The following is a 25,040-nucleotide window of genomic DNA, read 5'->3' on the forward strand; positions in this document are numbered from 1 at the left end:
TTTTTCAATAAGATCACAGTTTATATAAGTTTTTAATACACCTGGAAATACCACAACAAACGGTAAGTTGCAATATTCTTATTTTAAATACAATATTTCGACAAAATAAAAAATGTATATTTTTTCCTTTCTTTTTGGGGAAAATTGGGACGTATGTAGGGTAATTTGGAACGAGACTGGAAAAATTAGGGACGAGAAAACACAAAATTGGAACGCCAAAAGACAAAATAGGGATGGCTTGTTAGGGTTGTCACTGATATCTTATAATAGATTTTTTAGCCTATACTATCACTTAATTGCGTGATGTAAAGAAGGTTAATGTGTTTATCAGTTAGTTTATGTAAGTATTATAGGTAAAAGAAAAGTATATATATAATTACTTTTTTTCGCGACATTTACCTTGTAATATCTGCCCGGTCGTATGTTCTTTATAGCAATAAAAAAAATTAAAAGTTAAAAGAACTCAAACGAATCAAAACTTTTGTTATTTCAGAATCTATTCACGCGTCGAATCATGATTTTGTTAACATTCACAACGAACACACACAAATAAAAACAGGCCTCAGATTTTAAATGTAACATTAATTAAAAATCCGAGATATCCAATTATGAGTGAGTGAATTAATTGAGTTTAGTTATTTCGCTTAGAAAGAATTTCTTTTATTTTTGTTATTATTGGCAGTAATCAGATAAAGCTGTTTTTTTATCTTATTCACCTGATATCTTACTCTTGCTCAAAGATCATTTTGAAAATGTTGATTAAATAAAATTGTATTAATGCATTTCCAGTCCTTTTGTTTTCTATTTTTTATTCTATTTTATGATTTTGTTTCAGAGTTGTGATTTTTAAGGAAATTAAATAATAATTTTCTAAAATATAACATGCACATACTTTTTTTGATCATTGTATTGTTGATTATCATTCATGTCACATCGCTTCGGAATAGAAACCAGCTTAATTTACACTATGTTGTGTATTGTGCTTAAATTATGGATTGTATTCATCATTTCGGTCCATATAAATAATTATATGGCACCTACCTATATATCGCAGTACTGCGAGTTGACAACCCTTACAAATATCCCAATTTAACCCTTAACCGTGTCAATTTACCCCGGACGCTGGGTAAATTGGGACGGCCATTATTTTACCCATTATTTCTTTAAAATGAATAATTAAAATAATGTAACGGTTTTTATCACCTAGGTGCGATCAAGACTCAACTTATTTCTTTGGTTGAGCAGTGACTATTTAATTGGAACTATTTTAAAATTCAATCTGAAGGTCGATTTTGTCCGTATTTACCCCATTGTACGGTAATATAGTAATTCATAGTATGAGTCTTTAACTCTAGGTAATCTGCACACATAGAATTTGGATTTTACACTCAGACACATAGTCACACAATAGTCTGTGGGTAATGCGAAAGAAAAGGAGTGCTTGTGCTTGTCGTTTCGCATTTCGCCGGCGCTCGTGCTATAAAGTTGACAAAATATTCGTTTTTTTTATTCTTTATTGATACTAATGTGTTTAATTACGAATTTAAACGTTGTAACAACTGATTTAAAAAAGTTAACATATTTAATAAAACAATAAACGGACTCGCTTATTAAAAGACAATTACCACGTGTGGATATTCTCAAGAGAAACAACTTTACCTGCTTTTCTAATTACTTTGCCAGTATTGGTAAATCAAATAAAATCTGATTTAGAGAAGAAATATATCACGTACGAAAAAAATGTCATTAAAGACGGAAGGCGACCTCCGAGATGGGTTATCTGCTGAGGATACCTTCGCTAACAGTGAAGGACTTACATATAACGATTTCTTACTGCTGCCTGGATATATAGATTTTACAGCAGAAGAAGTCGATTTGACATCTCCACTCACTAAGAAAATTCTGTTAAAAGCACCTCTAGTGTCTACTCCAATGGACACAGTGACAGAAGCTGACATGGCCATATCCATGGCGCTTTGCGGTGGAATTGGCATTATACACCACAACTGTACTCCAGAATACCAAGCTAATGAAGTTCACAAAGTGAAGAAGTATAAGCATGGATTTATTAGAGACCCCGTTTGCATGGGTCCTGAGAACACAGTCGCTGATGTCTTGGAAGCTAAGAAGAAGAACGGATTCACTGGCTATCCTATCACTCAGAATGGTAAACTTGGTGGACGTCTAATTGGCATTGTTACATCTCGTGACATTGATTTTAGAGAAGGGGACCCACACCTAAGTTTGAAAGAAGTAATGACTCCCATAAATGATATGATTACTGCACAATTGGGTGTCACTTTACAAGATGCTAATTACATATTAGAGAAGAGCAAAAAAGGAAAATTACCAATCATTAATAATGATGGTGAACTTGTTGCATTGATTGCTAGAACTGATTTAAAGAAAGCGAGAAGTTATCCAAATGCATCTAAAGATTCCAACAAGCAATTGTTAGTAGGGGCGGCAATTGGGACTCGTGATACAGACAGAGAACGGCTGAAGTTGCTTGTGAACAATGGTGTAGATGTGATTGTCCTCGATTCATCTCAGGGAAATTCAACCTACCAAATCAAGATGATAAAATACATAAAGGAAACTTATCCAGAAATACAGGTAGTTGGTGGTAATGTAGTGACAAGAATGCAAGCTAAAAATTTAATTGACGCAGGAGTTGATGCCTTGAGAGTCGGAATGGGTAGTGGCTCTATTTGTATCACACAAGAAGTGATGGCTTGTGGTTGTCCTCAAGCCACTGCAGTGTACCAAGTAGCTTCCTATGCTCGTCATTTTAATGTACCAGTCATTGCCGATGGTGGAATTCAGTCAGTTGGTCATATTATTAAATCATTGGCCCTTGGGGCATCGACTGTAATGATGGGATCACTCCTTGCGGGGACATCTGAGGCCCCTGGAGAATACTTCTTCTCTGATGGAGTTCGGCTCAAGAAATACAGAGGAATGGGAAGCTTAGAAGCTATGGAAAGTAAAGATGGTAAAGGATCTGCTATGAGTAGATACTTCCACAAAGAATCTGACAAACATAGAGTTGCTCAGGGAGTTAGTGGTAGTATTGTTGATAAAGGTTCAGTACTAAGATTCCTACCTTATTTGCAAGCCGGCATGCAACACAGTTGCCAAGATCTTGGAGCTCGATCTGTTAGTGTGTTGCGTGAAATGAGTCATTCTGGAGATCTGAGATTCATGAAAAGGACTTACTCAGCCCAACTGGAAGGCAATGTCCATGGTCTGTTCTCTTATGAGAAAAGATTATTTTAAGTGTCAAAAATATGTGATAAGATGAAATACTGTTGAGCTCTAATAAAACAAATTGAAAGATTTTGTATGTAAAGATTTCGAAATTTTTAATGTATATCTGTTATATAATGAACATATTCCATGGTTTTTTTGTATGTATTGTGTTTTACTTGATATAAATAATTACACACACTTTGTATATTTTATGCATTAAATATGTGGACAAAACATATTTTGTTTTCTTCCTACTTACCTGCTTAGCTTGGAAATGAGGAATCCCATTAGTTGATTTTGATTTAGAAGGCTTCTTCTAATTGTATTACTATAACTCAATAAACGAAAATAGTTCAGTACAAATTGGATGTTGTGTGTAAATGGTTCTGGTGAAAACAGAACATTTGGGAGTATTTGTTACTAATTGGCTCTAGTAATTGACCTAGAAGAGTAGCACCCTATTTCTTGTTGTGGTTACAGAAAAGGCGGTTAACGGATCCACTAGCAGGACTCCTGACTTACTAATGTGTTTTTAGTCTCATCGGGTAACTACACTATTTCTGCTAGGTACCGAATTTGGAGAGTATAAGACAACTGTTATGCAATTGAGACTTCGATCTCATATAAGAGTGGCGACATTCTAGTTACATATATCTATGAGCTCTAGAAAATACACACACACACACCCATCAAAGCAATAATAAAACCAGTCCACTTTGTACAAACGTGAGCAGTTGATGAAACAATTATAACTCCACTGTAAATTATATTTTATAAAACCTGTTATAGTTAGTACAGATATGTAAATTTTATATGAAAAGGTATATTTGCGTCTGATCAACAAGCCTTATTCTTACCGAATCATAATTTAACAGGTTTTTTTCTGTTGTTTTTTTTGTTCACGCTCGCGATCAGCCAAGAGGAAAAATAAAAAAGATTTATCTTCTAATAATAATCACAATTTATTACATAAATGCATAAGCTGCAAAGGCATGTTTATTCTCATTTGATAATAAATATTCGTAGACGTGCTAAATATAACTTAAATAAACAAAAATTAATATGTGCTAGGTACTATCTATAATAATTATGACTGGTGCGTCCGATACTTTAGAAACACTAGAACTGCGTTCCGGCTAACTAACGAAGACACATTGCACATACATATCACTAATTTCAAATAATACTTTCGATTCATACGAACAGCGACAGAGTTAACCAAAACAAGAATCATTCCGAGAGAGCATCCACAATTGTCGCCGTTAAAAATAAATTTATACCTAAAGACAATTTCTCCGGTCATTGAATACATATATCGTGTCGGAGGATTTAAAAGGGATTTCGACAAAAAATAAAATACATAATTTAACATTGCTAAAGTCGATCTTGCTGACTCGCTCAAGACAACCAAGCCGTTAATCGCTAACGGGTGCAGATCATAACACACTGATATGTTCGAAAATTGTTACGATTTCAATTCTAAGAAATCGCATTCAGAATGAGAAATTATCAAACCGATTATTTGACGGACTTCGCTTATGAGCAACGTGATCCAACATGAGCCCCCCGACGAAGGAACATGATCTGCGACCCGATATCGACATCCCCACAAACTCGCACCAGTCGGAATGCACGAAGTCAAGCGACCAAAGCGTATATATCTTACCGAGATTATTATCATACTAGATTCGAGAACGTTCGAACGCGTATTATAATCCTAGAAACGACGGGACAGTCTAAGCGAACATTTCTAAAACGCAATGGAATGCAAAAGGTGATTGTGACATGAACTCACAAGCGAACGGTAATTTGATAAGTTAATGCGGACCACCCGCATTCGTTTCCCGAATTATTGAGGTGTTGTTTACAAATTATAGTCGCACGAGTCGAAGCGTCTCGACTTGATTATATAACGCTAGAATTATAAAACGTGCCTACTCCTTCGGTTCGGCTTCTTCGTCTTGTTCCCGTTGGAATTCGGGTCCGTGGGTGACGTCATCCTCGAACACTATCTCCTCGGGGTTGGGCGCCCGCGGCAGAAACTCCTCTCCCGGACAAATCTTCTTGAAGATTTGCTCAGCCTGTACGAATAAAACTTAGTAAGTACGATAATACAATTTACAGTGTATCGAGTACAACTTTTATAATACACTAGCTGACCCGGCCGACTTCGTAGCGCCTCAATCGATAAATAAAAGACCTAAACTTTTGTATAAAATAAACTTAAAACAAACAAAAGGAATCCGTCCGACGGGGGACACATCAAAGGAAAAAAAAATTGTTATTTTTATTTAATTCCGAGCATTTTCATATTTATCTACCTTTTAAACCTTCTCTGGACTTCCGCAAAAAATTCAAGACCAAAATTAGTCAAATCGGTCCAGCCGTTCTCGAGTTTTAGCGAGACTAACGAACAGCAATTCATTTTTATATATATAGATTACATACATTTCAAAATAAACTTATTATTACTAATTGAAACATCGGAATACACGCTAACCCCTAATCGCTTAACACCAAGTGCCGACAATTCAAATCATAAACATGTAACGACATTGTTGTTGTTGTAGTGCCAGGATACCCAACTGGTGGTAGGACCTCTTGTGAGTCCGCGCGGGTAGGTACCACCACCCTGCCTATTTCTGCCGTGAAGCAGTAATGCGTTTCGGTTTGAAGGGTGGGGCAGCCGTTGTAACTATACTGAGATCTTAGAACTTATATCTCAAGGTGGGTGGCGCATTTACGTTGTAGATGTCCATGGGCTCCAGTAACCACTTTACACCAGGTGGGCTGTGAGCTCGTCCACCCATCTAAGCAATAAAAATAAAAATAAACCCAACTGGTACATAGGTACCCTCACAAGTTGTCTCCACTTGACCCTGTCTTGCGCTTGCTTCTTTACATCACTCCAGGTCATACCGGCATAACGACATTACAATACAATAATCATTGTATTAAAACAAAAAATAGGGAAACAGTAGTAGTATTATCGCGTGTTATCTGGGGTCATATCTCGAACCTTTTACAAGCAAATTATTTTCGTTGAATAATTAATTTAATGAGAAATAAAACCATTACACTATCGATAACGTATCTCGGATATTCAGTCTTGTTTTGACAAAGTAACAGACACTGACCGACATTAAATTTGAACATTACTTTATTAAAATCCCATAAACACAACCCACTGAGTTTCTTGCCGGATCTTCTCAGGGGGTCGCGATTTCGATATGGTGGTAGATTCTGCAAAACACTGCCCTTGCTAGGGCTAGTATTACCAAACTTTCTTAGGTTGAGCCCGTGAGCTCACCTACCCGTTTGTGCGTACCTGAAATAACCCCTTAGTCTAACAGCGGATAAGAAAAAAAATATTCCAACAAAATAGTATTTATTTATTATAATATTTTATACGAAATTTAATATTACGTAATAAGTAATTTAGTATAATATTTTAAAAGTATCAAGTAACATTTGAAATACGTTTACGTTTATCTGTTATTTTTGTCTAAGACCCAACCACGGGTCGGCGGGTTATCGTGACGGTCATGTAAATTGAAGAACTTGATCAATGGTTCCATGGCCAATCGAATGAAATATCATGTTAATTAATTACATACTCCCTTCACGTAACAATGTGTAGTTTGTTAAATATTTTTTTATATAATACATTTAATGTGAGTAAACTTAAATCGGCGCGCGAATCTTTTACGACTGACGTCAGATGACACCCGAGTGCGAGTTGGTGTGCCAGTGTTGCACGCTACAAATACGTTATATGACAATGACACGGCACAACTCTTCGTAAACATCATATAAAGAACTCAATTCTAAAACCTTTTAGAAGTCGTCAAGCCAAGAAAATTTTAGAAATCGTCGTGGCCTAAGCGATAAGACGTCCGGTGCATTCGTATCGAGCGATGCATCGGTGTTCAAATGTCGCAGGCGGGTACCAATTTTTGTAATGAAATACGTATGTACTTAACAAATGTCACGATTGACTTCTACGGTGAAGGAATAACATCGTGTAATAAAAATCAAACCAACAAAATTATAATTTCCGTAATTACTGATGGTAGGACCTCTTGTGAGTCCGCACGGGTAGGCCTATTCCTGCCGTGAAGTAGTAATGCGTTTCGGTTTGAAAGGCGGGACAGCCGTTGTACTGTTACAAGTGAGACCTTAGAACTCATGTCTCAAGGTGGGTGGCGGCATTTACGTTGTAGATGTCTATGGGCTCCGGTAACCACTCAAGACCAGATAGGCCGTGAGCTCTTCCACCCATCTAAGAAATAAATAAATAAAACCTTATGGTGCGTGGTGAGAAAAGTTTATGTATTGCGATCAAACTCACTCCACAATATTTCAACAATAGTTCAGTTCTTTCTTTCGTTCTAAGTTAAGAATCTATACTAATATATAAAAATCTACAGTGGTTTATACGGATGTTCCGTTATAACTACTGAACCATGCATCCGATTGACTTGAAACTTGGTATCCATGTAGAAAATACATGTACTTAATGGATAGGCTAATATTTATATGAGTGTTGAACTCCCTACACCAGTTGCAGGGGCGTTAATAATGAGAATCTTTGTGGGGGCGAGAAATAATAATGTTAATTTTAAATGCCCAGCGAAGCGGACGGGTACAGCTAGTATGTTCCTAAATGTTAATCGTTGTTAATGTTAAGCGCTAGTCGCTGGGCAAAACAAGATTTCTATGAAAATAAACCTATCGAACTGGTAATAAAATTAGATAATCAACGACCTCGAACTGACATAATCACTACTGTATTCGAAAACCAAGATTTACGTTTTATTTTTATAATTATTACCTATTCTCAGCTCGTTTGCATACTTAGCTTCTACTACTGCTACTTCTTCAAGTGCTCAATTTCAATTTTCAACACGACCATTACGAACTAACCTCTGTCTATTTCTACCACCAATACAATCAGGGGTAATACGATGTAAAATCGTATACCCAAATATATCTCGACAGAGAATTTGAAATATTTCTAACATTATTTATTGACTATAACAGCGCATCTCCCACTTTTCTTATAACTACCTATTCGCTGGTAGCTTAAGCGGCTATTAGGTGTATTAGGCGGCGGTAGGTGAGCTCACGGGCTCAACCTGAGATAGTTTGCTAACACTAGCCCTAGCAAGACCAGTGCGACGCAGAATTTCGAAAGAAATAATTAATCGGTCTTAGTATTGGACCTCGGCAGTGCGGTAACTGGCGGTCATGACTATGGCGTAGGTAGTCGAGCGTTCGATTCACATATCGGGGAAAAGGTGTTTTTCCTACCTATGCTGATAGCCTTGAGATGCTATTTCAGCGTTACCTTAGCGTGCAAGTGAGTTATCGGGGCTCAAACCGGAGGTGTTGCTAATACTGGCGCTAGCAAAAGCCGTGCTCCGCAGAATCTACCACCGGATCGGGATCGCGACCCACTGAGAAGATCCGGCGAGAAACTCAATGGGCTGTGTGTATGGGTTTGTTCGACGAGGACGGTGACCAGTTCTTGAGAGTCCTAAAAGCACCGAGAGTGAATCCGTGGGATCCAAGCAACAAAAAAAAAAGAAAAAAAAACCTTTCGGGCCACGGCGGCTTTGTGGTCGGACAAGATCACTCACTATTGACTTAACTCAATAGAGCACTTTAATAAATCGTGTATGTAGTGTACTCTTAATATTCGACGACGTTCTCGTATCTCAAGATGCTATTTACGTTTTCGCATCGATGAACCACGATGCCATTCAATACGGATCACTCTTTTTTTTTGTTGCTTAGTTAGGTGGACGAGCTCACAGCCCACCTGTTGTTAAGTGGTTACCGGAGCCCATAGACATCTACAACGTAAATGCGCCACCCACCTTGAGACACGAGTTCTAAGGTCTCAGTATAGTTACAACGACTGCCCCGCTCTACAAACCGAAATGCATTGCTGCTTCACGGCAGAAATAGGCAGGGTGGTTGTACCTACCCGTGCGGACTCACAAGAGGCCCTACCACCAGTAAATCGTATAAAACTCGTACCCTTACATTAAGAAATTTTATTTGTGTATGGATTTTTTTGCAGATTCCATAGTTGTAAACCGGCATAGAAATATTACATATTACCAAGTTAGGTAGATAGATATTTGAATGAACAAGATGTTTATCGCAACGAAAACAAAGCGACTTTATATTTGTTCAGCTTACGTCCAATGATACATCTGTACTCATGTATGTAAAGTAATATTATTAAGATATGCAGAGTCTTAAATAAATGTACTCCCGCGTGTAAATTTAAATACATTTTGAAGTGACGGAACGAAAATAATGAGGATATATTTTTAACGTAATAATTTATGGTCGTTTTAATAATGACTTATTACTAATCATCGTCATGATTGCGCAACATTCTGGATAAAGTTTTTTTTTATCAAGTAATTATCATTAGTGTTATACGATGTGTCATAAAAATGACATTAATTCCACTCAATTTAAAACTTTTAAAGCTGAGCTTATTTTCTTAAATATTGCTAAATGATTTTTGAAAATAGTACCTTATAAAATTGCTTAACATAGATACAAAAATCAAAGCAACATACTTTTAAATGGTTATTTATAAATGTTATTAACTTATTAAAAATGTTAATAGATGCGCGCGCTAAGACACGACCGTACGGATTGATACCAAATACCTATAATCTAACTATCCAATCAAGCTCAAATCTTAGCTTAAATCTTTCCAAATCTCAGGGTTTCTTAGCAAATATCATTTTAGTTCACTTTCTTGCAGAAAAAGGTGTAAAATTGCGTGAAAAATGTTGACATGACACAGTAATGTTTGTCGTATTCGCTCGAACTTCGCAGAGTAGGGCTAGATTGTTTAAGCGCTGTCGACCAGCTTCCCACTAGCGCATGTCGTTATTTAATTTTATGATTTTGATTTTAAATTACGGTAACATTCATAAATACTAGTCTTTGCTAGTCTTCAATAAAAGTAATAGAGCCAGTAGTGGTTTTTTTCTTCTTCTTTCTGAATAATCCAACACGTTTACAACCATTACATTAATTTTGAAGACTATCGCGTGTAATTAGACGGAGTGAGATAACTGAGGAAAATCGTAATTGTCAAAAAATTATCTTTTGATTGCATTTTTATGCTTCCCGTAATTAATGAACGTCCTCTTATCTGCTGTTCTAATGGATGATCACTCACGGACATCAACAATGCCAATGGCACAGCCAAGCCGCTGTTTACCACCAATGACTCTCAAACCTCGTTTGAACAAATGGAGTTGGAACGTTTGCCTACGTTTGCCAGTAAGGTTTTTTACTGGTGGTAGGACCTCTTGTGAGTCCGCGCGGGTGGGTACCACCACCCTGCCTATTTCTGCCGTGAAGCAGTAATGCGTTTCGGTTTGAAGGGTGGGGCAGCCGTTGTAACTATACTGAGACCTTAGAACTTGTATCTCAAGGTGGGTGGCGCATTTACGTGGTGGATGTCTATGGGCTCCAGTAACCACTTAACACCAGGTGGGCTGTGAGCTCGTTCACCCAACTAAGCAATAAAAAAAAAGGGCACTGTTCCAACTGCATTCAAATTTGAGTTAACTTTTACGCTATCGAGAACGTTAAAAAACTCGCACTGAGCACAATGGAGGTGGTTGGGTGATTATACGGACGCGGGATACGTCCGGGGCCGCGAGGAACGCGTATCATACCCGGAGACCGTGAATGGTGGTAACGCGCCGCATTTATAAATGAGGTGTCATTCGATTTGGAATGGCATCTAAAAGATTTTTGAAGTTCCGCTTGCAAAAAATGTAAAAGTTATTAACAATAAACTAACAAAAAAAAGGATTTTAGTTTTTTGCAAATATCTCAAAGAGTAATAAAGGTTTTTCAAATTTAAAAAAAGATTCAAAAAAGGAGGAAATTTCTTGAAAAATTCCCGAAACTGTAAGAATAATATTTATAATTTTCCCAGACGGATGAAAATACGGCCGAAAACGGGTACTCTGGTCATTTATAATTTTCGGAGACTGCTGAAAAAAGTTTGTCCAAATGGCACTTGTTGACTGGTATTTTTTTTTTATTGCTTAGATGGGTGGACGAGTTCACAGCACACAAAGTATAGTTACAACGGCTGCCCCACCCTTCAAACCGAAACGCATTACTGCTTCACGGCAGATATAGGCAGGGCGGTGGTACCTACCCGCGCGGACTCACAAGTGGTCCTGCCACCAGTAAAAAAAAAACTATTGGTGCGGTAAAGTTAAAGAGAGGGGGATACCTGTTCGACGGCTCTGTCGAAGTCCAGTCCGGCGTCGGGCCCGGAGCAGACGTGCACGTTGTCCACCACGCTCGACACCGGCGAGCTCGTGTCCTTCACGTTGTAGAACAGCGACCACAGGCACTGACCGACATCATAACACATGTTACCATCAAGTATATTTGATATCGTAGATTGAGTGGAATCGAGACCCTTTCCAAATCAAACACAAATTTTGAATGGTTTTTCTTAGGGTACTAATACCAATAAAATTGAGATTAAAACGGTTCCGGAGACTTCAATTTTTATATACGATGCGTTATTATACATAGTTCATTATAAAATATACACAAAAACTGAAAAAAACTAGCTTGACCCGATTCACCTTGGCTTTGGGAAGAATAAGGTTACGTACGGGGACAATAGTTTTTCGATAGGGCTGGCACTATTTAGTTGTTAGGTAGGTACCTAACATTAAGTAATTAACTTTTTAATATCTTTAATGAATTACAAAACTTTGATGACTAAATTAAACTATTTAATATTCTTAAACAACAACAAAAAAAATTCAGTTCAACAAAGTTAAATCTAACAACTCAACAAAAGTATCGTGACATCCCAGATTTGTGCCTATTCTACCTCTAGTCTCTATTGCCCCAATCTATTGTATATTAATAATAATAAAATCATATCTCGAGGATACGTTCTGTTGCGATACCATCTGTTTCATCTCTAGCTTTGCTTTCATCATCACTTTCCCGGAATAGCATCAGTACTCATGAACCTTTATTACAGAGCAATCCCTTCCAATCCGGGCAGTCCTATTCCTAATTTCATGCGGCACAGTCGCCGTCATTGTCGTTATAAGTCTTTGTGTTTCTATTTTATTATTAACAAATTTTTTTTAAAGATCCTCGAATTTAATTGAATCGAAAATTATTTATTGCACATAAACATTGTACAAACGGCGAACCTAACACCATGCAGACATTCTCTTCCAGTTAACCCTCGTTGATGAAGTGAAAGATTCAAGAAGTTCATAGCTGTGATAAAGTTAATACATGGCTATAATTTAAAAAATTATAGTAGACATAGGGGAAAATAAACACTAGGAATTACATTACCAAAATAAATACATAGATACGTAGATATACATACATAATATAAGATATATATTAAGATAATAAGATAAACATACATACATACAAAATACATCGTGAAGAAATAAATATCAAATAAAATAAATTCTATAAACCGCAACATACTACAAAACAATCAAGCTGCCCTTGATCCTGTTTCAATTCCGAATTGTGTATGACAGTACCCAATTTCAATTCGAATTTAGAAAATTCTACTATTTTCTTTTTAAGTCAATGGTCTGTGTGGTGGTCCACATTCTTATTTCTCGTAAAATCCTTAGTTGACAAGAGTATTAAGAAACGTGTAATTGGAATTATATATTTTTATGTCATGAACCATAACTATAACAAAGTATAGTGTGGGTATTAAAAAATTTGGTGGAACTGAAACTTATTTTGTGGTGTGTAGTATTAAGGTTTTCTTCATTTTTCATACTTAAATCAAATTTCTCTTGCAATATGGAATACTGTGTATAAGAGAAACGACTTCTTCACCATTTATATCTATTTTAAACTATATTTAGAAAAATAAATGTATACATTGTTTTAAAGCCTTCACTAAAAATTTAATATAAGATAGATAATATATTACAGCCATCTGCATAAGAAATGAGAAACGAATAACAAGCCATCTAATGGCCGATGCCCGTACACGGAATGTGTATAAGAGAAATGACATATCTCGCTTTCTCCCTCTCTCCTAGATCGAGTGGTTCGCGAGACGCTCTGTCTATTTTCTCACTCTCGCTCGTCGTAAATTATATCTTTTCTCTCTAACCGTTATGTTACGTTAAAGAAGTTTCACTCCAAAAATTACATACCTTCGGCTTATCCGTGGCCGCGGTCTGGTCGCCCCCGGACATATCGAAGATTCGCTCTGCGTACGGTTTGAGATCGCTCTCCGCGTCTTTAGTTTTCTTCGTTATGAAATAAACCACGACTGTAATAAAAAAGGAATTCGTTTTTAATACATATACCAAAGGAAATTCAATTCAATTTAAATAAAGTGATATTAATTCTATTTTTTTATTTTATATAAACAAACATTGATGATTGATAAAACTGTTACAGTTTCATTTAAGAAATCGGTACTATTTTTATGAAAACAATTAATACATAAATATATGTAAGTGATCGAAATATAGCACATTTTTTTTATCAAAGATAAAATTTATGATTTTCTAGAAACTTTTTTTTTAAACAAGTCAAGGTACAGAATGACATGCGTTTTTTAAAAAAAAAAGTTCTCGATCTGAAACAGGAAACTAAACAATGATTCATTCTCTGGTAATTTACCATAAAAAAGAGGCCAAATAGAGCTCCCGAGGTGTAGTAGCGATGCAAACAAAAACGGACACACGCACAAAAAATCTTTATAAAGAACGCGTGACCCTGAAACGTTACAATGAAACACAAATTGTCATTCGACGACAGTTTAGGGTTTGGAAAACTAAAACAGCAATTAAAAATAATCACTACATAGTATAAAACAAAGTCGCTTTCTCTGTCCCCATATCTGTCTGTCCCTATGTATGCTTAAATCTTTAAAACTACGCAATGGATTTTGATGCGGTTTTTTTAACAGATAAAGTGATTGAAGAGGAAAGTTTATATGTATGATAACATCCATTAAATAGTGGAGAAATCAATAATAAATTACAGTTTCCGAAGCGAAGCGAGGGCGGGTCGCTAGTTTGATATAAACCTTTTTTCTTGTTGTTTAATAATATTCAAGACGCCGCTTATCAAATTCAAATGACATTATAGTATTCTCATCGGTCTAGCAAGTCTTTATTGTCACTACATCGAGAGCTGAAAGGCTATTTGGTATAAGCAACATTTTTGCAACTTTACAAGAGAGCCAGTCGAAGTTGAAAATTTGGAAAAAATATCATAACAAAAAAAACTTCTTCAGCCATCGTAAAACTATCGTCCGTAAACTGAATTTACAGCAAACTAATATTTTTTTATTTCAAAAACGATTTTCCAACTCGTATAGCAGTAACGCATTGTTCGTTGCAGAAAAATGCGCTCGTTTACAAAACGTCATATCATCATCCATTCAAGTTAGGCAGTAGAGGAATTTGAAACTTATGTCAAGAACATAGAACGGACTGAAGAACACAATTTTGACGTTAAGCTGTTTAATTTAATATTACAATTCTATAACCTTTGTATCTTTTAATACATTGCCTTACGATTCCCCAGCATAATGTTATCACAGCAGTTATTATAACAACACTTGTTTAATTGTTTACATTCATTACACAGTTGGTCTTGAAACACAACGCTGTGTGAATGCATACATTTTATTGACAGTGCAAACTCGTCCTAACATTAGGTACATAACATAAACTAAACTGAGCTACTATAAGTTGTATGTATACGTGTGTTTTGGAAAGTCATTACGAGACTGGAGTACCTACTTGACGCAAAAAAAAACAATATACAAGTGCATGTTAAATGGAAACGATCATCAATAATTAAAAACAATATCCCACGTTTTTTTCTATGAGCACAGTGTGACGTCACATGTGGTTAGCCGTTGTTTCAATATATTCCATATTACATTTCTTTTATACGAATCAGTAACCACTCATCGGGCGAAGTTCATAGTTTTTTGACGCTGCAACTCATCATTGAGTTACGTTTAGTCGCCTTTTGTTAAGTACAAATCAGAACTCTCTGTTCTTAACAAAAAAAAAGTCAACATTATATGAACTATTAGAACCTTCTCTGATCGAACGAACAATCAACATTCAGAAGCTCCAAGCTAAAGTTTACTCCTACATGAGAAAATGTTGGTACCGGAGACACATACATCAAAATAACAAGAAGGCAGACACTGAAACCAGATATTAACCAATTAATGATGATGATGAAAATCAAGCCCATTATAGTAACGTAGCAATTAGTGGTTTATTAACCCTTGACTGCCTTGTAGTTCATCGGTGCCTTACGTTACGCATTAAAGTAATCATATCGATTTCTGTTTGGTACCTAGGCACCGGCATATCTAGCAGACTCTGGGAAAGTCGAATCCGAATATACTGTGAACGAATCTATTTCTAAAAAGGTTAAAACGTACATTAAAAACAAAAAAAAGGCAAAGATAGGCGATCCAGGGCCTTATATATATATAGGCCTCAAAAATGTATTCGAATATACCCATACTTATAAAAATGTGGACTTTTCGCCTTACGCACCAAGCGCAAAATTTTGACTGCGGCAGCAGGAAATAGTCGCTTGTGGGGCTTTTAAGTCGCATAACGCAGTCAACGTGTTAAGAGAAACGTATTTTTACTGGTGGTAGGGCCTCTTGTGAGTCCGTACGGTGGCTGCTTATTTTAACCGTGAAGCAGTAATGCGTTTCGGTTTGAAGGGTGGGGCAGCCGTTGTAACTATACTGAGACCTTAGAACCTATATCTCAAGGTGGGTGGCGCATTTACGTTGTAGATGTCTAATGGTGGACTGTGAGCTCGTCCACCCAAAAAAGCAATAAAAAAATTAAATAAAAACTTACACAATCCCTTGGGGCAGGATCCGGTAGCGGGGCCCACTTCTAGCACGGTGACGGCATTGTCGTCGTCAGCCAGCGGCGGGAAGCGGAGCAACGTGAGCGGTTCCTTCTCGCTGGCCATGATGGTGCCGTTGGTGACGAACACCGCCTTGGAGATGTCGCAGCTCTCAGCCGGTTCCGAAGACATCAGCTCCTCGGGGCACTCGTGGACGCCGATGACCAGGTGATCGCAGTTAAGCTTCTTCGACTTGCTATCGATGGTGACGACGGTTTTTCCTTCATCAACGGTTTTCGTTTCGACTTTATCGATGGGCCGATTCAGGCAGTAGACCCCGCCGAAAACTGCACAGAGCCTGAGGATGCAAGAATATCGTGATTTTTAGTACGTTTTTGAAGTGAAAACTTTTTTAGTACCGTTGTTTTTGAAGTTATACTTCTTTAGGCGCGTTATGAAAATTTTATGAGAGTGAAATTTTACGATGCGCGCGCACCGTGACACAAAATTAACAGAATGAAGTTGCCCACTAAATCGCTCATTACAATACGACCGACGTAACTTGGCGAGTCTGAATATAGCCGCAGGTGAACTTTCGCGCATGTACACTCGTAAAGAAAAGTGTTATTAGCATTCATTTTTTAGTAATATCAATGACAAAATTATTATTTAATATAATTCATACTAAATATTATTAAATTATTAACGTTAAATATTTATTATTAATTATTTCATATTTAAAAATTTAATAATAAATAATTAATAAATTTATTTTAATTAATTAAAATAAAGTATAACTTCTTACGCGCGTACATAAGTACACGCACCCTTTTTTTATTTTATTGCTGAGATAGAAGGACGAGCTCACAGCCCACCTGGTTTTAAGTGGTTACTGGAGCCCATAGAAATCTACAAGGTAAATGCGCCACCCACCTTGGGACACAAGTTCTAAGATCTCAGTATAGTTATAACGGCTGCCCCACCTTCAAACCGAAACGCATTATTGCTTCACGGCAGAAATAGGCAGGGTGGTGGTGGTATCTTCCCGGGCGGACTCACAAGAGGTGCTACCACCAGTAACTCTAGTGACTCTATGAAGAGAAAAGATGGCCTTAAACAAAAACCAACATATATATATATATACATACATATATAAGGTTTAGCCTGTAAGAGAATAAAATTACTTAAAAAGCTTTCAATTTTATTACAAACGAATTGCACTTTTTTACCCCCTCACTCCTTTAAATTCTCAATTGGATTGAAATGAACGCGTATGCTTTTCAGCAGAAATAGCTGCTTGAGAGTCACAATACACCCTACCATCATTAATACCTTTGCCATCATTAAGTCTTGTAGTTTGTGAAAATTACATTCAAAGATTTCGTTACATAGATAGACAGATTAAATAGATAAAAACATGCTAAATAAATTGTATAGCGTTTAGGTGTTCCTGATATTAAGCCACAGGAGTTTAGATTCAATCCCCTTATATATTTTCTAATGAAAATATTATAACGTGCCTTACAAAACTGTTTTATCTAGACGAGACGATCATTTATACATATATTTCACAAATTATTTCCAAATATAAGTAGATCTCCCGTTCACGATCGCCCGTTTGTCAATAGAAACGTTACTATCTTAACTATCTTAGTACATAACATCTTTATCCTTTATTATCATTACTATCTTAGCCGCATACTAATAACAACAACAGAACTAATTAATGAGTCACATTTCCTAAGCTATTCACATTTTATAATTATGTATTATTTATTTATTTATAAATAAATGAGAAACTTATTTTCGTTTTTGAATTCATTATTTAATCGTGTTCCACGTTATGGTTTTTCGACTCGTAGAATATTCATATGTTTTATAATGATTCTGAATAGATTTCCAAACGACTTTCATATAAATTGAAAATCACATATACTATGGTCAAAGAATATAAAGAAAAATTTAATTGTTTCAAATATAGTTTATAATCGAATCGTGAAGCATGCAACATTAGAAAGTGCCTTCATTTTTGTTTGAGTTTGTCCGCCGGCTGAACATTCGGGTCATTGCACCGACGCCGTCTCGGAGCCACAGCGCAATCCTTCTTGTAGATAACGCGCTGTTTGAAATACATAATCACATCGACGACTTGGCTTCAAAAAAGCGCCAATATTTTTTCAGGGAAATCAGATATTTGTTAAATTAGACACATTCTAGGACACTGTTATTGTGTCTCTATGTGTATGGATAGCGTGACCCTTTTTTTTCGTGTCAAAGCGTGACGCCTACGGAATTTCGTATATAAATAAATAAATAAATACATAAATAAACAAATATATAGGGTACGTCGAGGTAAGATGTAATATTTAAGTGAAAAATAAAAAATTAAGTTTAAAAAATTACTTGAAATAACTTATTATGGTATCTTACCCTCACTGACATTTTAATTCTTACACCAACTTGCCCATAAAATAAAATAAACAAATTTCGCAACAAACAACTACTTTTCTACAGCAAAATTAGGGTTACTTTAGTATGTTTTTTGTAATACAATAAGGATTAGGATTAGTAAGTATTCGGTAAGTTTCAAATAAACACATGCAGAACACATAAATGAAACGGAACATTTTTGTTCTGGTTGGGGACAGCGGGACAATCCCGCCCAAAGCGGGACGTATGATCACGTTATGTATGGATAGATGACGTTCCGAGTCGTCTGATGTTGAACGACTAACAAAGCTACGACTTCACCCTCAGACACAGCCCACTGAGTTTCTCGCCGGATCTTCTCAGCGGGTCGCGTTTCCGATCCGGTGGTAGATGCTGCGAAGCACGGCTCTTGCTAGGGTTCGTGTTAGCAACGTCCTCAGGTTTGAGCCCCGTGAGCTCACCTACTAGTTAAGGTTCCGCTGAAATAGCCTCTCAAGGCTATCAGCTTAGGTAGGAAAAAAAAAAGCTACGACTGAGACTAGCGTTCGAGGTCGTAGCGTCGCTTGTATTAGAATCGAAATGGAACTCTGATATTCGCGTTAGGAGATGCTATGCTAGCAAATCTAAATGTATTTTACAAAGCTATAGAATTATGGTACTTTTCACGGAATGAATTTTGGTACATTCGTGATAACTAAATCGGGCTCTTACCTAATGGAAGTATCTGTAAACTTCTTCCCAAGTAAGTCATGGAAGCTTCTAGATTTCATTTTCAAAATGGAGTTTTTGATATTTTTTAAGGCTTAGTTTGATGAACGAGATTACTACCCTCTTTTGTTAAGTGGTTGTCGGAGCTCATAGATATTACAATTTAAAAGTCCTTCCCACTCTAAGACATAAGGCCGAAGTGTCAATTGTATTGTGCAAGGGTTGATCATCCTTCAAATCTATCTAACCATGCGGGTAGGTTTATATTGCGTCCTACCACCAGCAAAAAATACTTCAAAATGAGGTCTCTAAAATTAAGACAATATTAAACTTCACATAAATTACCTGCAGAAGCATTGCGGCAATTCTCCGCTTCCATACATGGGCCATAAGAATGGAGTGTTGCCATATCTTCCGAGGCTCATGAGGAACTTCTTGCATTCCTTGACACCTTCGAGGCAGGGCAAGCTGTTGTTCCCGCCAGCGATCGCGTACAGGATGTAGTGAATGAGGTTCGGGGTCAAGCCCTTGTGAGTCAAGTATTCCTTCAATGTCTTGTTGTTCCAGTCTAGAGGTGACAATTTAATTTATGCTTCAATATAGATTCAGATAATGTTAATGATAAATCTAGCTATTAGTTATTAATGTTAATAAAGATATCGACATGCGCGCGGCGCATATAATCTTAATTGGTTGCCGAAGTAGTCTCGGTCATCGTTCTTGTCGAACCCGTCGCTTGCGATGAAGAGCTCGACGACGAAATTAACCCTCAGACACAGCCCACTGAATTTCTCGCCGGATCTTCTCAGTGGGTCGCGTTTCCGATCCGGTGGTAGATTCTGCGAAGCACGGCTCTTGCTAGGGTTCGTGTTACCAACGTCGTCAGGTTTGAGCCCCGTGAGCTCACCTACTAGTTAAGGTTACGCTGAAATAGCCTCTCAAGGCTCTCAGCTAGGTAGGAAAAAAAAAGAAGTAGTCCATAGACAGAATGACTTAATCAAGACACCTACCCTAAGACATGTGGTAGAAGTACTGCATAGTTGCAATTAGCTCTACCACCGTCAGTCTCTACATGTCCGTTGAAAATCGCATTACTCTGAGAAAGCTAATGTAAGTTCTTCGATGAACCCTTTAGTCGTATTTCACGACACCGAGGAAAATATAAATTTATGATGATATTTTAATCTAGACGAGTCTGCAACCTAGACAGACACTACAGACACTACATTCCAATCATCCATACCAGTCCTAACTGCCTGATTCTAATGTTAGGCATTGACGGTTACCTACATCCCGAGCTTAAGCGGATAACATCGCCAATTCCTGAAGCTGAATTTCGTGAATCATACGTTTTAGTTTGATGATTTCGAACTATGTACCGATGCAATTGACTCTTCAATCTTTCATGGCAAGGTGGGCGTTTCGTTCACGGCAAACGCTAAAGGCTTTGTCAAACAGAACACGTACTTAGCGCTGCGTTTTAACGTTGCGCTCTTTTCATGTCACACAAATTGACTAGATGAGCCCAACGTTCCTTTGACGCAACGTAACATTCACCAAATCATAGTGCCTTGCCTTTCGATAGCAGTATGAATATTTAAAAGTATTAAGATGTCGAGTGATTCAGATGTGGCATTGTATTAGCATGGGTACTTTCTAACTAATTCTATAAATTTTTTGGGTATTATCCAGTATTTTAATACACGTTCACTCGGACGCTAAAATAAAATTTGTATAAAATTACAAAGTCTGACGTCAAAGCGTCCTAACGCCGTAGTAGTACAGTACATCTCGGCGTCATAGCGCGCCGTCAGTTTAGCGTTCTGAGGCGCGCTAAGTACGCGTTCTGTTTGACGAAGCCTTAACACCAACTCTTCGATACTTAAAATAAGTTCCATACTTCAAAGCGCAGACCACAATAAGATTTTACGTCACCTTTAAACTCATTGTTCATCTCCTCTTCGCTGTAACCGACAATCGATGTCAGCATTTTCATGAGCATCCTTTTCTCGACGATACCGACCGCTTCGGTGGCGAATACGTCGGCTCGGGAGCAAGGAACCGGCATCAGCTGATCGTTGAGCCAGGTCAAGACGCGGGTCACGCATCGGAACTCAGCGTAGCGCGCGATGTTCGAAGAGATCAGAAGCTCGACAAGGGGGCCGCGAGAGAACAACAGCTAGACAATTAATTCGAAAGACGACATATTAAAAAAAGTTTATCTTAATGTGTTGCAGACATTTTAAACATTCGAAATTCGAATATATGAATATATCGGATCTCAAACTTAAAATCGTAGAATCTAAAAAACATTGAAATGTCCTTTTTTTCTTTTTTTTTTCTTTATTAGAGCCATTTTTTTTTATTGCTTAGATGAGTTGACGAGCTCACAGTCCACCTGATATTAAGGGGTTACTGGAGCCCATAGACATCTACAACGTAAATGCGCCACCCACCTTGAGATATAAGTTCTAAGGTCTCAGTATAGTTATCAGCCATACACCTATTAGGTTAAGTCAGCTCTTTGCAATGTCCTTAATAAACAAAAAATTACTGAGCTTTAACTGAGTTTCAGGTTCTTGTGAAATTTTAAAACTACTAATTGCTGCAGTCGCCTTTCACAGAGAATGGCGATTAACCAACTGGTGAGGTTAATATTGGATAATGTTTTTTTCATTAATTAGTCTTTGTACATTCGAAACACAGACTTGAAATTTAATTACAAATGCTGATTAGTTGAAATTTTATTACAAATACTGTTAAAGTCATTATTGTCAAATATGTATAAACTAGATTATGATACTTATATTATTAAGACAAGAATGTAAATGAAGATATACATAAATGTATTTCAATTACGACGTATTAAAAGATATATGTATAAACTAAAATTCAGTTACATGTTTGGCTCACATATTTGATTCATGAAAGTCAGTCACCAAATTGAGACAAATTCATAAGGTCTCGAAAAAAATCAAATATACTTAATAGTTTAAACATATTTCAGATTTATTCCGTAAAAATTGTCTATGCTTTGTCAGGATCAGTCATTCATGAGAAAATATTAATATACCCTGCTAATGTTGTTCTGGTCTGGTTACCTTTTTTTAAATTTAGTTTTCATTGAATCCTGTATTCACAGTCAAATATTTTCTTTCTTCTCTGTTTTACTTTGTGAAAATTTTGTTTTTTTTTATAATTATATTAAAAGTATATAACATGTACATACCTTTGGAGTTGTATCAATGTTAAATTTCCGATACTCCGCTGCAAAATCAGCTTGGCTCCATACTTTTCTTGGTTCACCTTTGTTTTCATCAGTTGTTTCGCCTTGTGCAGATTCCCTAATACGCAACATTTTCAAATCTTAATAGTTATTTTTGTCGATAGGAAAATTTCAAATCAATTGGAAAAAAAATTAAGAAGCAGATGAAGCACGAAAAAATATTCATTTTTATGTATTAAAACATCTAAATGTTAAACATGTAAAAGTAACTAATTACTTCTTAGACATTATACTTTTCAGTGTGGCAATAGCATATTTTTACATGCAACAAGTGTTTTAGTGACATTTAAATAAATGATTTGGATATTATTTTATCACTTATCCCACCGACTGTTAGGTAGTTACTGAAGCCCATAGACACAGGTTAAAACTTCATCTGACCTTGAGAAATGTGGTGAAGTCTCAATAATATAGTGTTAATTAGCAGCAGTCTTATCATTTCTCAAAATCACATGTTTGTTACTTACTTTTCAATAAACCATTTTTCAGATAAGTTGTACACTTGTTTTTGTCTATCAGGATCACTGTTCACCTCTTTTATGAACTTCTGTAGGCCCTCAAAATTATATGAAGCCCAGAGTCCTCCATAATGATCACTAGAGTCCATGTGGAGGACATTCTTGCCTATCCTACTGCAAGCAGCAGCCACTATGGACTCGACCATGCCTAAATGAAAAGTTGTTTTTGACAATACAATGTTTCTTTTTTGTTACCTTTAAAATTTCACTCATTAGTTCTGAGCAATATTTAATACATACATAGGTACTCAAAAGTTTGCATTAATTTATTTTAAAGCTTTGCAGGGTGTTTGGATTTTTTCTTTATATAAAGAAGCAATGATTTTGTAATTCAATTCAAACAATTCATTATGTTATTTTCACCAACATCACCATCACATTCAAGCCCCTACAACTTACAACTTACATCAACTTATAATAGATTCATATTTTTAGATAACATTGTGGAGACTAAATCTAGAGAATACTCAATCAATAAGATGATGTGCCACAAAAGTAAACTTGAATATAGATTGAAAGGTTAAGCACTGCTATGGTGGCAGGTGATCGAGCAGTCAAAAAGAGATGAAACTTTCATATTAAAAAATTCCCCATAACTGTCCCCAGAACATACACAAAACACAGATAGCTAGTTACTTGATGAACCTCGATCTCGAACTCGATGAGCGATTAAATTTACCTCCGATATTTATTTATCATTATATTTCATAATTAGTAGTGTTTTAGAGTAGTCTAAGCATGGAATGTACCAAACGTTACAATACTAAAAAAAAGGAAAAAGGTCTAGAAAACTCCGTATTTGTTATTTATTTCAGAGACATTAAATACAAGGCGATGACCTCTATTGAGACTAGCAAATAGGCAATGTTGTTTATAATTTCCTTTTTTGCTTCATTTTACTGTTCCTTTTTTACTTTATACTTCGAATTAAAAATGACGTGAATGACCGAGCTACTAATTAAGAATTAAATGTATTGAAATGAGGGAATCGGTTTAGGTCAAATGAAAATTTAAAGCAATTTGATGACTGGACAGAGGACAAAAAAAAGGATCGATAACTTTAGTGTCGTTGTCCCATTTTCGCCGGCTGCTATTTTAAAGAGAAAATACAACGTACCCGTTCCCACCACGATGACCTGGAAGTCAGTTGGAAAATCTTCATCCATCATTCTAGTTTATATTAGGCACACAGGTTTCAATTTATTAGTTTAAATTTCTCAGTTTCGTACAATGAACCTCACAATCCCTTGAACTTGACAATCTTGACACTTTATTGTTTTGACATTGACAATTATTTGACAACCAAGCAATGCTCCAATCGGATACATAAAGTAAAAGGAAACGCCATAAACCTAAGAGATAGATAGATAGATACATAAAGTATTTAAGGATACATTGAGTAAGTGGAACTCGTATATTTTGAACAGGTTTTTTTATTGATAGAGTCTATACAATAAAAATCACTATACATATCATACTATAGACGGATGAAGGTGCTTATGGTCCATTAGATGTTATGTGTTTACCGGCATCTATGACGTCGGTATGTAAATGCCACCACCACTGTGAGATATTTTGTCAGACAGGGAGTTATTGTTTTTACAAAATATAAGGAAAATTGACTATTAACAGCACATAAAATAAAACCCATTGAAGAAATGTAGGTATTAAAAATGGAATGCGGGTAATTAAAGTAACAGAACATAAGCCAGGGCTTTTGAGAGTAAATTTTTTGTGTCTCCATTTAACGAGTAGCGCAGATTTCCGAGCTTTTGAACCAATTTTCATATAATTGTCACCGATAAACAAGGTTAGATTCATTCCAATCGGATAGTACAAAAAAGTTATCTTCATTTATAGTTCTTATAAATGACTTTTACACTGTTTTTTTTTTTTTTTTCCTACCTAAGCTGATAGCC

At 36.4% G+C, this 25,040-nt stretch overlaps 2 protein-coding genes across 2 annotated transcripts; one reads left to right on the plus strand and one right to left on the minus strand.

Moving 5' to 3' along the window:
• Positions 1-1,232: 1,232 nt before the first annotated feature.
• LOC101740233 (inosine-5'-monophosphate dehydrogenase) lies at positions 1,233-3,486 on the plus strand. The gene has a single exon (XM_004927715.5). It carries the CDS (start codon positions 1,741-1,743, stop codon positions 3,277-3,279), a length of 1,539 nt encoding a protein of 512 aa, XP_004927772.1. The 5' UTR covers positions 1,233-1,740; the 3' UTR covers positions 3,280-3,486.
• A 703-nt stretch (positions 3,487-4,189) lies between these two features.
• LOC101740100 (rab proteins geranylgeranyltransferase component A 2) lies at positions 4,190-24,427 on the minus strand. Its single transcript, XM_004927714.3, has 9 exons — positions 24,239-24,427; positions 23,071-23,269; positions 22,547-22,661; positions 21,253-21,496; positions 19,663-19,885; positions 16,188-16,537; positions 13,485-13,603; positions 11,546-11,668; positions 4,190-5,333 (listed from the first exon to the last, which is right to left on the minus strand). Exons 1-9 carry the CDS (start codon positions 24,288-24,290, stop codon positions 5,187-5,189), a joined length of 1,572 nt encoding a protein of 523 aa, XP_004927771.1. The 5' UTR covers positions 24,291-24,427; the 3' UTR covers positions 4,190-5,186.
• Positions 24,428-25,040: the final 613 nt, after the last annotated feature.

The sequence above is a fragment of the Bombyx mori genome, chromosome 13 (genome assembly GCF_030269925.1).
Source record: "Bombyx mori chromosome 13, ASM3026992v2".
Taxonomy (NCBI): Eukaryota; Metazoa; Arthropoda; class Insecta; order Lepidoptera; family Bombycidae; genus Bombyx; species Bombyx mori.